The sequence below is a fragment of the Gadus macrocephalus genome, chromosome 7 (genome assembly GCF_031168955.1).
Source record: "Gadus macrocephalus chromosome 7, ASM3116895v1".
NCBI classification, from domain to species: Eukaryota; Metazoa; Chordata; class Actinopteri; order Gadiformes; family Gadidae; genus Gadus; species Gadus macrocephalus.
The window spans coordinates 22,667,342-22,680,375 of record NC_082388.1 but is presented as its reverse complement, the minus strand read 5'-3'; the positions used below and the strand labels follow the sequence as shown (position 1 = coordinate 22,680,375).

The window sequence follows — 13,034 nt, the reverse complement described above, 5'->3', positions numbered from 1 at the left end:
TCCGCTCTCCGAGGTGCTGAAACAGTAGCCTATGCCATCACACAATACCAGTTTAAACCATGAGTTCACTGTCATTTCTACAAATATAATATCCTTTATTCAGCGAACCATTTGGCAATGACGTCCAGTGTTCAGACGTAATGGGTCTATTCGACGAATTACCCGGGACATATGAACTGAAATGGGGCCCGGACAAATGGCGCAGAATCAGAGAGCGCCGTCTTGTGAAGGCTGATGAATGCACAACAGATCGAGGAAGCAAGTAAACATTGATTGAAACCAAATTCTCATATTGGTCATCAAGAAAAAAAGATGACAAGCTCAGTGCTATAAAGACAGCCTCGAGTACACGAAGTCGGTCGTGAGCTCTTGTCGTACGCTGCAGGGGATCGCAGCCCGAGTGGGAGGGGATGTGGAAGCTGGATGCTGGGAGACAAGATGGGATTATGATGTCTGGTTTCGGGAGTGGAAGCACCTACCGATGCTCGTGTGGACTGAACGGGGGCTGAAGGGTGGGTCTGTGTGTCCATTGGATGCGCTGTAGGGCTCGACGCTGGATGATCTGATGCTGCATGGGCGCATTGTGATATGGGACCGAGAGAGCGATCGTTTTGAAACACCAAGTCTATACACTACACTCCGATGGATTCCAGGAGACCGTGAAGGGAAACTCTTCAGAATAAATACGAGCAAAAAACGCCGAGGCTCGAGGAACTTGGAAAGGGGGCGTGGCCTAAATCTACCCGGGGAACACCAGTGGGGGATTTTTTTTTTTAGAACCCTATATAGGCCTTTTATGTGTGTGCGTGTTTGTGTGTGCATGTGTGTATGTGTTTGTGTGTTATCCAGAGGAGCTAATCGGTTGAAAAACGTAACCGGAAAGATACCTCTGCATCAGTAATTAGGACATAGGACACATCGATACCCGCAACCCGGATCCGCCAAACCCCGGCCCGCTGGAGCCTCCGCAGGTACCAGAGCCGGTCTGCGCTATCGACTCGACAGATATCTGGAATAGGTGTTGGGAAGAAGGCCGTTGAGGAGCTATCTTGTCTGCTGGAACGCGGCTGAGGACGGTGGGAGAGACAGGGCCGGCTGGAGCCCACCTCGTGTGCCGTGTTGCTGCACCCCAGCCCGGGCAGTCAAAGGACCGGGGGCCAGGTGCGGTATAAGGCCGCCTCGATGAGCGTCTCATCCCGGGACAGCGCACCTCGAGCCCGACCGGAGCGTCCACAGCGCCGCGGATAGAGGAGGGCGACACGAACAGCGGCCGGTTCAGGAGTTTTAATGCATATGATCACAACCACCATGATTTTTATGATTCTTGGTGCTTCGATTGTGATGGTAAGCCATACACACTATTATATATAGTGTGTATAGTGTGTGTGTGTGTGTGTGTCTTTCTCAATATTTTCATTGAAACCGTTTCCTTCCATTTGCTGAAATAAATAAGAATGTAATATAATCATGTCACCAATAGGCCTACATATGCCATAAATATAGAATAGAACCATCTCTAAAAATCAGAGCCAGCCTACAATAAGACATGTATAATTAGGTTACTTCATATTTAATTACCTGCTGTAACAAGTAGGTTATAAACTGTTTATCTGAGGATCAGGACCGTTTTTCTCATATAAATATATAGGGCTGGATATAAAACCAGTGATGTGTTGTTTAGTCTACGGCTCGACATGTCCCGACTGACAGGAATGGTTGTTTGCAGGCAGTAGCCTGTTTAATGGACATGAACGCGCTACTGGACCGCTTTCACAACTACATCTTACCGCATCTCCGGGGGGAAGACCGCGTCTGTCACTGCAACTGTGGAAGGTAAACGCCACCTCCATCGTTTGGCCTAATATTTTCATTAGACAGTGTGTGTGTGTGTGTGTGTGTGTGTGTGTGTGTGTGTGTGTGTGTGTGTGTGTGTGTGTGTGTGTGTGTGTGTGTGTGTGTGTGTGTGTGTGTGTGTGTGTGTGTGTGTGTGTGCGTGTGCGCGTGGGTCCTTGACCGTGTGTGTGTGTGCGTGTGTATGTGTGTGTGTGTGTGTGTGTGTGTGTGTGTGTGTGTGTGTGTGTGTGTGTGTGTGTGTGTGTGTGTGTGTGTGTGTGTGGGCAGCAGCGGCAAATCGCGCCGTTGTTTTGCTTGTCAAACCTTAATGTGCTCAATGGGTCCAACGAAGATTTCGAGCGATTAATCTAAGGAATGGTGCCCCGGTATTTGCATCAAATGACTCGAGATGCTGCTAAACTGTTGTCAGTGTAGGAGCCGATTATTTGTGGTGGTGGCGTCGGCCTATTGGTCTCCAGTATGTCTCGGTATTTACCAGGGCAGATTTGGGGTCCGCTGCATACGAAACGGTGTTGAAGCCACATAAATACATTATGTCGATTTAAAAAGCTCCTGAATTATTTGCTTTGGCATTTTACAGTGTATAGGCCTAGGCGTAGTTGGTTATTGCCAAACGATACAGGTTTTAATGGTGTCTTGAGTTGTCCGTTTTGGAAACTGACTTTATTGAAAACGATTTGTTTGTAAGTTCTGTGCCGAAAGGTGAATTTATGCCATTATTCAGTACGATTATCAGCATTCATTTGCATCAAGAACAGTTTAGTTACAGGGCCAATGGAGCTCAGTGGATCTGGACTGGGATTGTTTGTTAAGTCAGAGATCGTCAATAAAGTTCCCTTTATAACCCATACCCCAATAGGAGACTGTTTCAGAGCAGCCTGAGTGATCTGCTTTCTAAGCCTGGTCAGACCTGATCATAAGGTCTCACTTTGTTAGCGTTTATGAGGGCATGACGGAAACAGAATTTGTAAGGAATTTAAATCCATATGTTGTATACTGCAAGTGCATTTGTTAAGTGTTTTAAAGTGCTCGCTTTCACACTAAGTGTGACCGAGTGTTTGTTTTGGACAATATACACAACACGAGACTATTGATGCAAATGCACAGAATGTAAGAAATCTATGTCACACCGCCCCCCGTTTTTAACTCAAGCAGCTCTTTGATTGATGTCCAAAATTTCACAATCGACCCGACATCATCTTCTCTGCTTGCTGACTTAAGTGTCCGATAATGCAACTCTCTTTAGGAATGATAATGATACCATCACAAATGGTTGCAGATGTCTGGAACAGCTACTGTATCGGCTCCAATCCCTCTTCCCTGTTTTCAGGTCGTTGTCTAGTGATGCAGACATTCACTGACCTGAAAAGTTAGAGACAGTCATTCCGTAAGACAGCAATGTGTGGCTGAGACTAAGAGCTCTGTGGTACACCCAGAACTGAGAATCCCATCAAGGCAGCTTTAATCAAACTAGAATCAAACACACACACACACACACACACACACACACACACACACACACACACACACACACACACACACACACACACACACACACACACACACACACACACACACACACACACACACACACACACACACACACACACACACACACACACATAAACCTTTGTCTTCCTCTGTCATTGTCGTCGTTAATTTGGGGTTGAATTACTCAGTGATTACAGAGATTATTTTCAGAGAAGGTGTTGCATTAGGCAGGTTTTTAAAACATAGATGATACTGTTCAGTATAGTAAGATGAGATGGTAAACCATTGTTTCATTATACTGGCCAAAATGATGCTAGGGTGAAGATGGGGTTTGTTTGAATGAGTTCACAGCTAAATTAGAATGGTGGTTGGAGCAGGTGGTTCCCATTGTTTTATCATTCCCTACATGTGTTTCACTTCCTCCTTACACTTATGTTTGATACTGAATTTCTGAAGTAGGTCTACTTAATGCTTTCGCTCTTGAGATTCTGTACCACAAAGATACAAATTGTGAAGGGTTGGATCTTAAAGCAACCATATGATAACATTTTATCTTTTGGCTTATGTCATGTTGTTACTAGTTTGGAGTGGGAGGATGGTTTCGACTGGATTTATAATTCAGAAGACAAACCATCCTGATAGTTGTGCAAAGAGGAGCACCCATTTTTATCCTCCAGGGTATCATCACCTGGCTCGGAATGGTTCGCAGTAACAAAATTATGTTTTCAATATGCCTAATCACACATCATCAGGGGTCACAAGCCCTACCATTGCCATTACTACACCTTAACTGGAGTTGCGTTTTGTACTTTGACCCAACCCATAATAACCAGCGTTGGCCTTTCTCTGTCTCCTCTCTCTAGACATCACGTTCACTATGTGATCCCGTACGACGGCGATCACTCGTTGGTGGACTCCTCGGAGAACTACTTTGTGAGCGACAGCGTGACCAAGCAGGAGATGGACTTAATGCTGGGCTTGCTGCTGGGCTTCTGCATCAGTTGGCTGCTGCTGTGGATGGACGGGCTGCTCCACTGCGCCGTGCGAGCATGGAGAGCTAGCCGCTACTACGGTAAGCTAGCGCCGCCTCCTCCCACACGTTGTCCACTTCCTCCACGCCAAACCAGTTTCCTTTGAACTAATAGCATATTATTACCAGATAGCACTATTTTAGATATGGAATTATTTGAGGTATTGCTGAGTCGGGAACTTATATGATACTATCACCATATAGCATAATTATTACTACTAATGGCCCAGGAGTTTAAAATAGAAGTAGCTGAGACATACATCTGTTCCTTCTCATAACCTAATTGATCAGCAATAATCAATGTATGAAATATTAAAACAATCCTAGGGCTTCATGTGCCCTTAGTGTTCATTTACCCCCTGGGTTCATCTCCCCCAGGGTTCAGGTTCTTCTGGGTTCACATACCCCGGTTGGCAACCACTTTGCAAACAAAGAATCAGCTTGGTGGATCGTAGACGGGGAATAGGAATAGTCAAAGCCAGCTGCTTACCAATGAATGAAACATAAGAGCTGTAATGTTAAGCTTTATATTTGTCTTACTATTAAATTACTGAAAATAATAAAATATGTTATTATTGATATATATCATTTTATTATTATAATGTGATTATTATAATATAATTATAGCCAGTGTAAGGTAGTTGTGATTCTGTTTTCTAGACCGATTTAAAGAACTTAATCTGCAAACAAACCAGCCACAGTCTGTGCCATCTATAAGGATCAACCGTATAAGTATCAATAGACATTTGTGCTTATATGTCAGTAATAGTAATTAGTCTGAAAGCGCCTTTAACTGGACTTTGAGATGCAGAGCTGCAAACTGCCAGAAGTAGAGTTGAAAGAAAGTCCTTTTGTTTAATCAATGCGAGAGAGAGAAAAAGAGAGACTTGAGGTATTCAGTGAAGACACAGATATATGTGGCATCTTTGAATTATAGCCAGATTCTTAGCACATGCATTTTTGGGGATGTGATTGGATGTGATGAGATCTTTGTTGAGAGATCTCCTTGGTCATAATAATCTACAAATATAGAGATATTTGATTTCAGATCAGGCTCAATAGTCGCAAACCGAATATTTGAATTTCTTATTTCAAATAAAAGCATATAAATTAACAATTTATCTTAAGTAATGACATATATTTGATGGGCTTGAATAAATATTTGAAAGTAAATCTTTGAAATATATATATAATATAATATTAACAAAGTGTATGCATGCTATCTCTGATCCTCATATATACGGAAGCTGAATCTCTCTCTATATGAATGCTAGGGAGAGCTATAACCATTCCTGATGTATAAACCCTGAATATTCTAGGTGCCTTAACTCTTGAATGTGAAGCACTCAGTGGCATCAGGCACATCCTGCAGGCTGGTCACCATACACTGGCCTCGATGTGAGAAACTAGCTTGGGAAAGCTATTCTTGGTTTCACCCAATAATCAAGTTTTGAAGCCATAGGGTGGATGGTGTTGGTGTGTTATTCGAAAGCATTGTTTTATAAAGAGAGGCTGAGAGAGACAGAGAAGTAGACAGAGAAAGAGACTGAGAGAGGAGAGAGACAGAGGCAGACAATGAGACAGTGTGTGTGTGTGTGTGTGTGTGTGTGTGTGTGTGTGTGTGTGTGTGTGTGTGTGTGTGTGTGTGTGTGTGTGTGTGTGTGTGTGTGTGTGTGTGTGTGTGTGTGTGTGTGTGTGTGTGTGTGTGTGTTGGATGTGATGTGAAGGTGAGGCTGGGGGGGATATGCTGTCATAGACACACACACTCACACATACCCTTCTCCAAAGCTATAAATAGAAAGACCATCTGTACGCGTACACACACGCCGACACACACGCGCCAACACACACATACACTCTCACACACACAAGCACACACACAGAGAGGATATTCCTGATGCCATTTATGGAGCTCCACCCCTTCCCCCCTTGGGAAGTGTATTTCTGGACATCTACCCTATTCAAAAAAAACGTCAGGAAGCTGGAAAATAACGTCTTTCATTCTTGTTTTTCATTTAAATCCTGTATCACCTGATTAGATCAATACAGCCATTGTATTGTAAGACTTGACCTCATGATTTAAATCTTTATTCCTCCATCCTCCACCTTCTTCCCCCTCTCACTACAGATACCCTTCAGAGGAGCAGCTATAAATAACCCACCCCCACTGCTCGGCTTCAACCCTTCCCCCACCTCCCTCACCCTCCCACACCCTCCCCCGAACTCCCCCGTCCTCCCCCTAGCAGAGATCCGTCTGCTGGGTTTAGAATGGATGCTACGCGGTTCGCTGTCTCCAGCCACGCGCAGCCATTCATGTTTTGGTGTTGTTCCGTCAGTCCTGGTTTCCTGACGACCGGGGCCTCCCACCACGCTACCGGCAGCGTGAGGAATCAAATATAGAACCACCGAGAGCAGAAAACATCGCAATAAGGCGTTTGGCACGTGGGGAGGCAGTGTTGATTATCGCACTGTATCAGCACTGAGTCCATTCAGTGTTTGCGCGATACATCGAAAAGTGTGTTTTGTCTGAAGTAGAGCCGTGAAGGGAACCTCACAGTGATCCACGTGCGTGCGCCAGAAGTCAAGGGCAAGCGGGGGAGAATGAAGGGCGTTGAGGCCACTCTGCCTCCTCATCGCATTATTGACCGCGTCCAATCTTTACCTTGTATACGTCACTCTGTGTTGGGCGCAGAACGCATCTGCTGCCTCACTTCCCAGAATTAAAAGTCGTTAAAGCCAAGATAAACCTGGTGTCCTGAAGACTTATATAGACTGGCTCTTTTGTCAAGCACGTCAGAGAATGGGCAGTGTCACAGCTGTTAAAAGATAGGCCTTACTTCAAAATATATATAAAAAAATATATATAAATTATATATAAATGTCTAGATATGAATATATTAATTTATGAATAAAATCGAAAGTTTATGCGTTGCTTTATTTTAATGGATGCATACCCAACTCTCCCCCCCCCCCCCCAGACACCCCCTCCTGGTCGTGGCTCCCCCAGTTCTGCAACCTGCGGGACCTGAGGCGTCGCTCCCAACACCGGCAGCTCGAGGACTCCAGTGGCAACATGGTGCACATCAAGCAGAAGCTCTACCACAACGGCCACCCCAGCCCCCGCCACCTCTGAATCTGAAACGCCCCAAGGACTCAAGTAAAATACATTCCCCCACTCCCTATCCCGCCCACCTGAAAATACTTCCTCCCTTCTCCCATTTTAAGTCCCTGAAACTGCTCCATTGCCAACAGATGCCTCAGATCCTGGAGAAAACTGTCCTGCTCTACCACTTGTACGACCACTTGTACGACCACGAGTGCTATCACTGGTAGGACGCACTAGTGCTACCACTAGCACGGTCAATTGTACGACAACTAGTGCTATCACCGGTACGACCACTGGTACGACCACTGGTGCTAACATTAGTGCCACCACTAGTGCTAGCACTTGTGCTACCACTATTGCTAGCACTTGTGCTACCACTATTGCTAGCACTTGTGCTACCACTATTGCTAGCATTTGTAAGACCACTAGTGCTAGCACTTGAAGACCACTAGTGCTAGCACTTGTAAGACCACTAGTGCTAGCACCTGTCAACCCCTAGTGTTACCACTATCGCCAGCACTTGTGCGACCACTAGTGCTAGCACTTGTGCGACCACTTGTGCTAGCACTTGTGCGACCACTTGTGCTAGCACTTGTGCGACCACTAGTGCTAGCACTTGTCAACCACTAGTGTGACCACTAGTACGACCACTAGTGCTCCAACTAGTGCGAACACTTGTGCGACCACTAGTGCTACCACTTGTAAGACCACTAGTGTTACCACTTGTCAACCAATAGTGCAAACACTTGTGCGACCACTAGTGAGACCACTAGTGCTACCACTAGTGCGACCACTGGTGCTACCACTGGTGCTACCACTGGTGCTACCAATACTGCGACCACTTGTGCGACCACTAGTGCGACCACTTGTAAGACCACTATTGCTGGTCATACCACTTGTACTTGTGTAACCCAGACACCCACTAATGCCCCCCGTCCCGTCATAACGTGACTTTCTTAGGACAAAGAAGATAAAAAGGAAACCTGCCAAACAACACTCCACTAAATGTCCCGGAAGTTTGAAACGGACGTAAACCAGGAGGGTCCATGTTTAATCTTGTGTTACGTCCATGTGAACCGCTGTGGGGGGAGGGAGGAGGAAGAAAAGAACAAAAAAATAAATTAAGGTTATTTTTTTTCCTGTATAGAGAGACATTTTGTGTGTTTATTGTTCAACTTGGCATGCTCTTTTAGAACAGGGTAAGATGTGGGTGTAGTTTGTAAAATGGCGCCGTGAGAATGGAGTGTCATGCGTTCTTTCTCTTTTCTCTATGAGTGGGTTGGGGGGAGGGGGAGGGGGGGGGGCTGAATATTTTTGTGATGAAATGGTTAGATTGCTGCTTCTGTAAATACTTATACATATTGGGTACGGGGGATTCCTCAACGGGTGCGTGTGTGGGGAGGAGGAAGTTTTTGTCTTGGTAGTTTACAGATAGAAACCTATTTGGAAGTTAATTGACTTGTGAATGGCAGTACCAATAATGATCTGAACTGGAGCACATGTCTGGTTACAAACTAGATGTAAACCATTTGATTTCTGCAACTACAAAAAAAAAGAACAAAACACTGGTTGATTCGCTTTGTTACTTTGTCAATTCAATGAATGTACTACTTTTCTTTGTTGTAAATATGTGCGTGGGAGTGGAGCCCTAGTTCTGGGGTCAGGGTTTTCCTTGCCGTTCTCTTCGGCCCGACAAGACGGAACTGATCTGTCCTTCTCTCTGTCCTTGTTGTCAGTGCTGTTTTTATTTTTCATGATTGATGACAGTTTTGATGCACCCAATTCCTTCAAAGCTATCAGGAGCAACCAGCCTATCCGCGCAAGGAACCCTGACCCAAGCCCCGCCTCCTCTCTGTCCAGACATTGCTGTTGTGAGGATGAAATGTCTGTTTTATTAAAAGTGCCGTTGAAGCACATCAGTGAGCCCTGATGCTTGTGTCACTCAAAACATGAGGTCTAACAGAACCCCGGGCTGCTGCCAATATCCATATTCACAACCTTTTGATCACACACAAGGCTCATTTCAATGCTATAGCATTTATTGACTTACACATTTTGTAAACGTATTATATCTAAGGGATATGTAAAATGGCATTTGTACATTTATATATATTTTTGCAATGAGACAATCCTTGAATTTAAACCTACTAGTGTCAAATGGCTTCAAAAGCCCACATTTAAATATCAGTATGGACCCCTGGACTCTAGTTCTTTGCCTTCTCCAGTAATCCTCAGCTGAGAAACATTGGTAGGGCTTTCAAGCTGCATGTGTTTAAAGCACATCATCCCACTAGCAACCGTTACAATTCCTAGATGTTATGTTTCGCCACCAGCAAGATTCATTCCAGTGAGTTCCGCTCTGTGTTGCTGTAGTTGACAGCTTAAATGTTATTTTTATTGTACAAGACTTCCAACATTCAGAGGTGTGCAAAACCTAGTGTGACTATAAAATGTGTGTAAGTATGTATTCGCCCGATCAGAGACAGCTGTTGTATCTGCTTTGCCTACCACTGCATATGCCACTACCTCTGTCTCCTTGGCAACACCAGATACTACAACCTCTTTCTCGTTACCAGCCTCTGTTGCTATGGTTTCAAGATTCCTGGCAGTCTCTGCTGATAATGTCTCTGCTGCCACAGCAAAGTACTGTCAAAATCCTGTGTATTTTATTGAAACTGCTGGCCTCAGATGTATCTCTTATAACGCTATTGTAGACTCAGCCTACATTTAGTCAAAGTGCTGGGCACAGACTTATTTCCAGTAATCTTTGTGTTAACAGCCTCCACCTCTCTTTGGTCAAAGTGTTTGGTCTTTGCAAACTTTTTTCTAACTGCTGTTGCTGTGACAATGGATGCAGAGCGGCCACCCCAGCAACCATAGGGTTAACTGATAGGAAAATCTCCATGGCAACCTTCTTGCACTCCTCCACGACACCTGAGCTTCAGAGCATGTCAGTGTAGAAAACCTTTCAAGTAATTTAAGATTTACAATGATTTTTAAGATGACAACTTATTATCAAATAACAAAACCAAATTGCACAGTCAGAACTGAATTGCCAGAAAGGTATGTTTGATGTTTGTGACTACAAACCTTCTAGTAACCATTAGATAATGTTGCACGTAGGCTTACACGTATTATGATTACAATTGGATTAAGGGTTTCAAAGCGAATCACCAAAAGGCAAGAAGGCTTGAAAAAATGAGACTTCACTCGACTAATTCCACAAATATAGAAAGATGTGGCTACAACTATTTTGGAATGAAATACCTTTTTTGGTGAAAAGCAATAATGTGAAATGTAAGAAAGTTGATGTCCTGATAGTAGTAGTTAATGATATTTTTGTTTTGACCTTTTAACCGTACAATGACAGCACATTAAGTCTACAACCGACTGCATTGTGTGCAGCTCTTTCACATCCGTTGTTCGTTAGGTTAAAGGGAAGGCACTGCATGTGGGTGGAGGCATACAGCATGCTGGGTAAAGGAAAATGAACAGATGGCTGTTACACAACACATTGTTTTGCACTAACCTGACACATAGCTGCTGAACAATATATATGACTATAGAACCACGAGGCTAAGAGTGGTTCTATGTTACTATTCTGAGCTAGTGGAACCATCTGGCTGAGGTCCTAGGCCTGTAGGCTTCACAATATGTCTGCGTAGTTGGTAAAGATGGTTATGGCCTCGGTTAGGGAGATAAAGTCAATTAAAACTTCAAATAAAAGGATGTCAACTATCAATGCAGAATACTTTAAACCTCAATTTTAAAAAAGGTTGGGACGTGTACTAAACGTAATGTATACAGATATATGTGAATAATATCCATAAAACCATGAAGAAATGATTTGCAAAATCCTTTTTGGACCTGTAATCATCAAAACCTCCTCTCAGACTAAAACAGGAGGCATCCTCTCATCTAAAACTCGTGGGTCCCTGGATACGTGAAGCTTGCAGTATCCAGTAAACAGAAAATACTGGACTCCATCAAACAATCAACCCTTTCCAAAGGCTGGAAAAAGAGAATACCCGACCAGTCAAATGAGGGAGAGATTTACTGTGATTCTGACAGATTTAGCAGTTAAAAATGCTTTGGAAGAGGATCAGCGAAGAAGAAAAAGCCAAAAGCACCGAAAAAAACGAGAGAAGAATAAAAACTCAAGGACTCTAAGAAAACTGAGCGCAAGTTCAAGGAGCCAAATGAGAAGAAGACCTCATTGCGTGAGTATGAAGCTCCCTGCACATTATCTGCCAGGAATTTCTAAAGCAAAAGAAGTGTGAGGTAAGTGTGTCCACTGCAGTAGATGCTTGGCCCACCAAGCATGTACTCCAGGAACATCTGTCATCACCACTGGCCTCAGAATGAGTGCACTCACACACATGCACGCGCACATGCCCAACCGTGGACACACACACACACACACACACACACACACACACACACACACACACACACACACACACACACACACACACACACACGCACACTCTCACATTCCTTAAATTTGGCCCAAGTTTAGGATTGATGACTTACGCCTGCCTCGTAAAAAAAAAAAACAGACATTTCTAATGCAGAAGAATCTTCTCATTTCTGCTTGCATATGGGTCTGGCCCTCCTCCTGTTCAGAGAGATTTCCAGAAGACCTTGCCTTGGTCGGGCCGATCACAATAATTGATCTAACAATGGGCGGGTTTGATATGAAGCCTGTACAGAGGAGTGCCCTATGGGAGCACCATTGAGGATTTTTCATAAACAAACCAGACTGCTGCCAATTGATAGCACTCCTTGGAAATAAAAAATGAACTGAGAGGTTCCAAATGAATATGCATTTTCGAATTTGTCTGCCGACGTCACGCTAGTACATACCATGGACATATTAAAGAGGGAACATGCAGCAAAAATGAGTTAGCCTCCACTGTATATACTGTAAGGAGCAGTGTTGTAACACAGTGTTTGGCGACATCTAGTGGCGTCTTAGTAAACCAAAAGACTGACTGAAGCAGTTAGGTTGGACTGCTGGATGGAAGAGATGTTTCAGATAGTAACCGGTTTACCGTTGTTCATAATTTGTGTGAACACAAATTAGTAATAGTTAGAGAATTTGTGTGAACACAAATTATTGGTTAGGCTATGGAAGGAACATAATAAGTTTAAGAAAGGTTGTACATGCTTGTCCCACCCTTTTCACCTTACCCTAAACATAGATAACAAGTATTTTTTACAGTAGGTTTTCCAAATGCTTGGTATGAAAATTATTGTGTTAACGCATATTGAGCTATAGGAAACATATGTTACACATGTTGGGTAATACACAGGTTATAAAACATGCAAACAAGTTAGAAACGAATTATCTCTGAATCACAAAATAAGAACATTTAAAACTATTCATGTGCATAATTTTAATTATTTAATTTAATTCCTCCATCAAACCTCGAGAGTCACACGTTAAAATGTATTCTTGACCAATGGTCATTTCGTGTTTGTTACAGTCCCTCCCACTAGCTTCTGATTGGACAAGGTAGACATGTTTTTGCGGGCAGAGATGTGACTAAA

General features: G+C 43.7%; 1 protein-coding gene across 1 annotated transcript; it reads left to right on the top strand.

Moving 5' to 3' along the window:
- Positions 1-36: 36 nt before the first annotated feature.
- Positions 37-9,405, top strand: tmem240a (transmembrane protein 240a). Its single transcript, XM_060057480.1, has 4 exons — positions 37-1,344; positions 1,727-1,833; positions 4,209-4,417; positions 7,354-9,405. The coding sequence occupies exons 1-4, from the start codon at positions 1,288-1,290 to the stop codon at positions 7,506-7,508; spliced, it is 528 nt and encodes a 175-aa protein (XP_059913463.1). The 5' UTR covers positions 37-1,287; the 3' UTR covers positions 7,509-9,405.
- Positions 9,406-13,034: the final 3,629 nt, after the last annotated feature.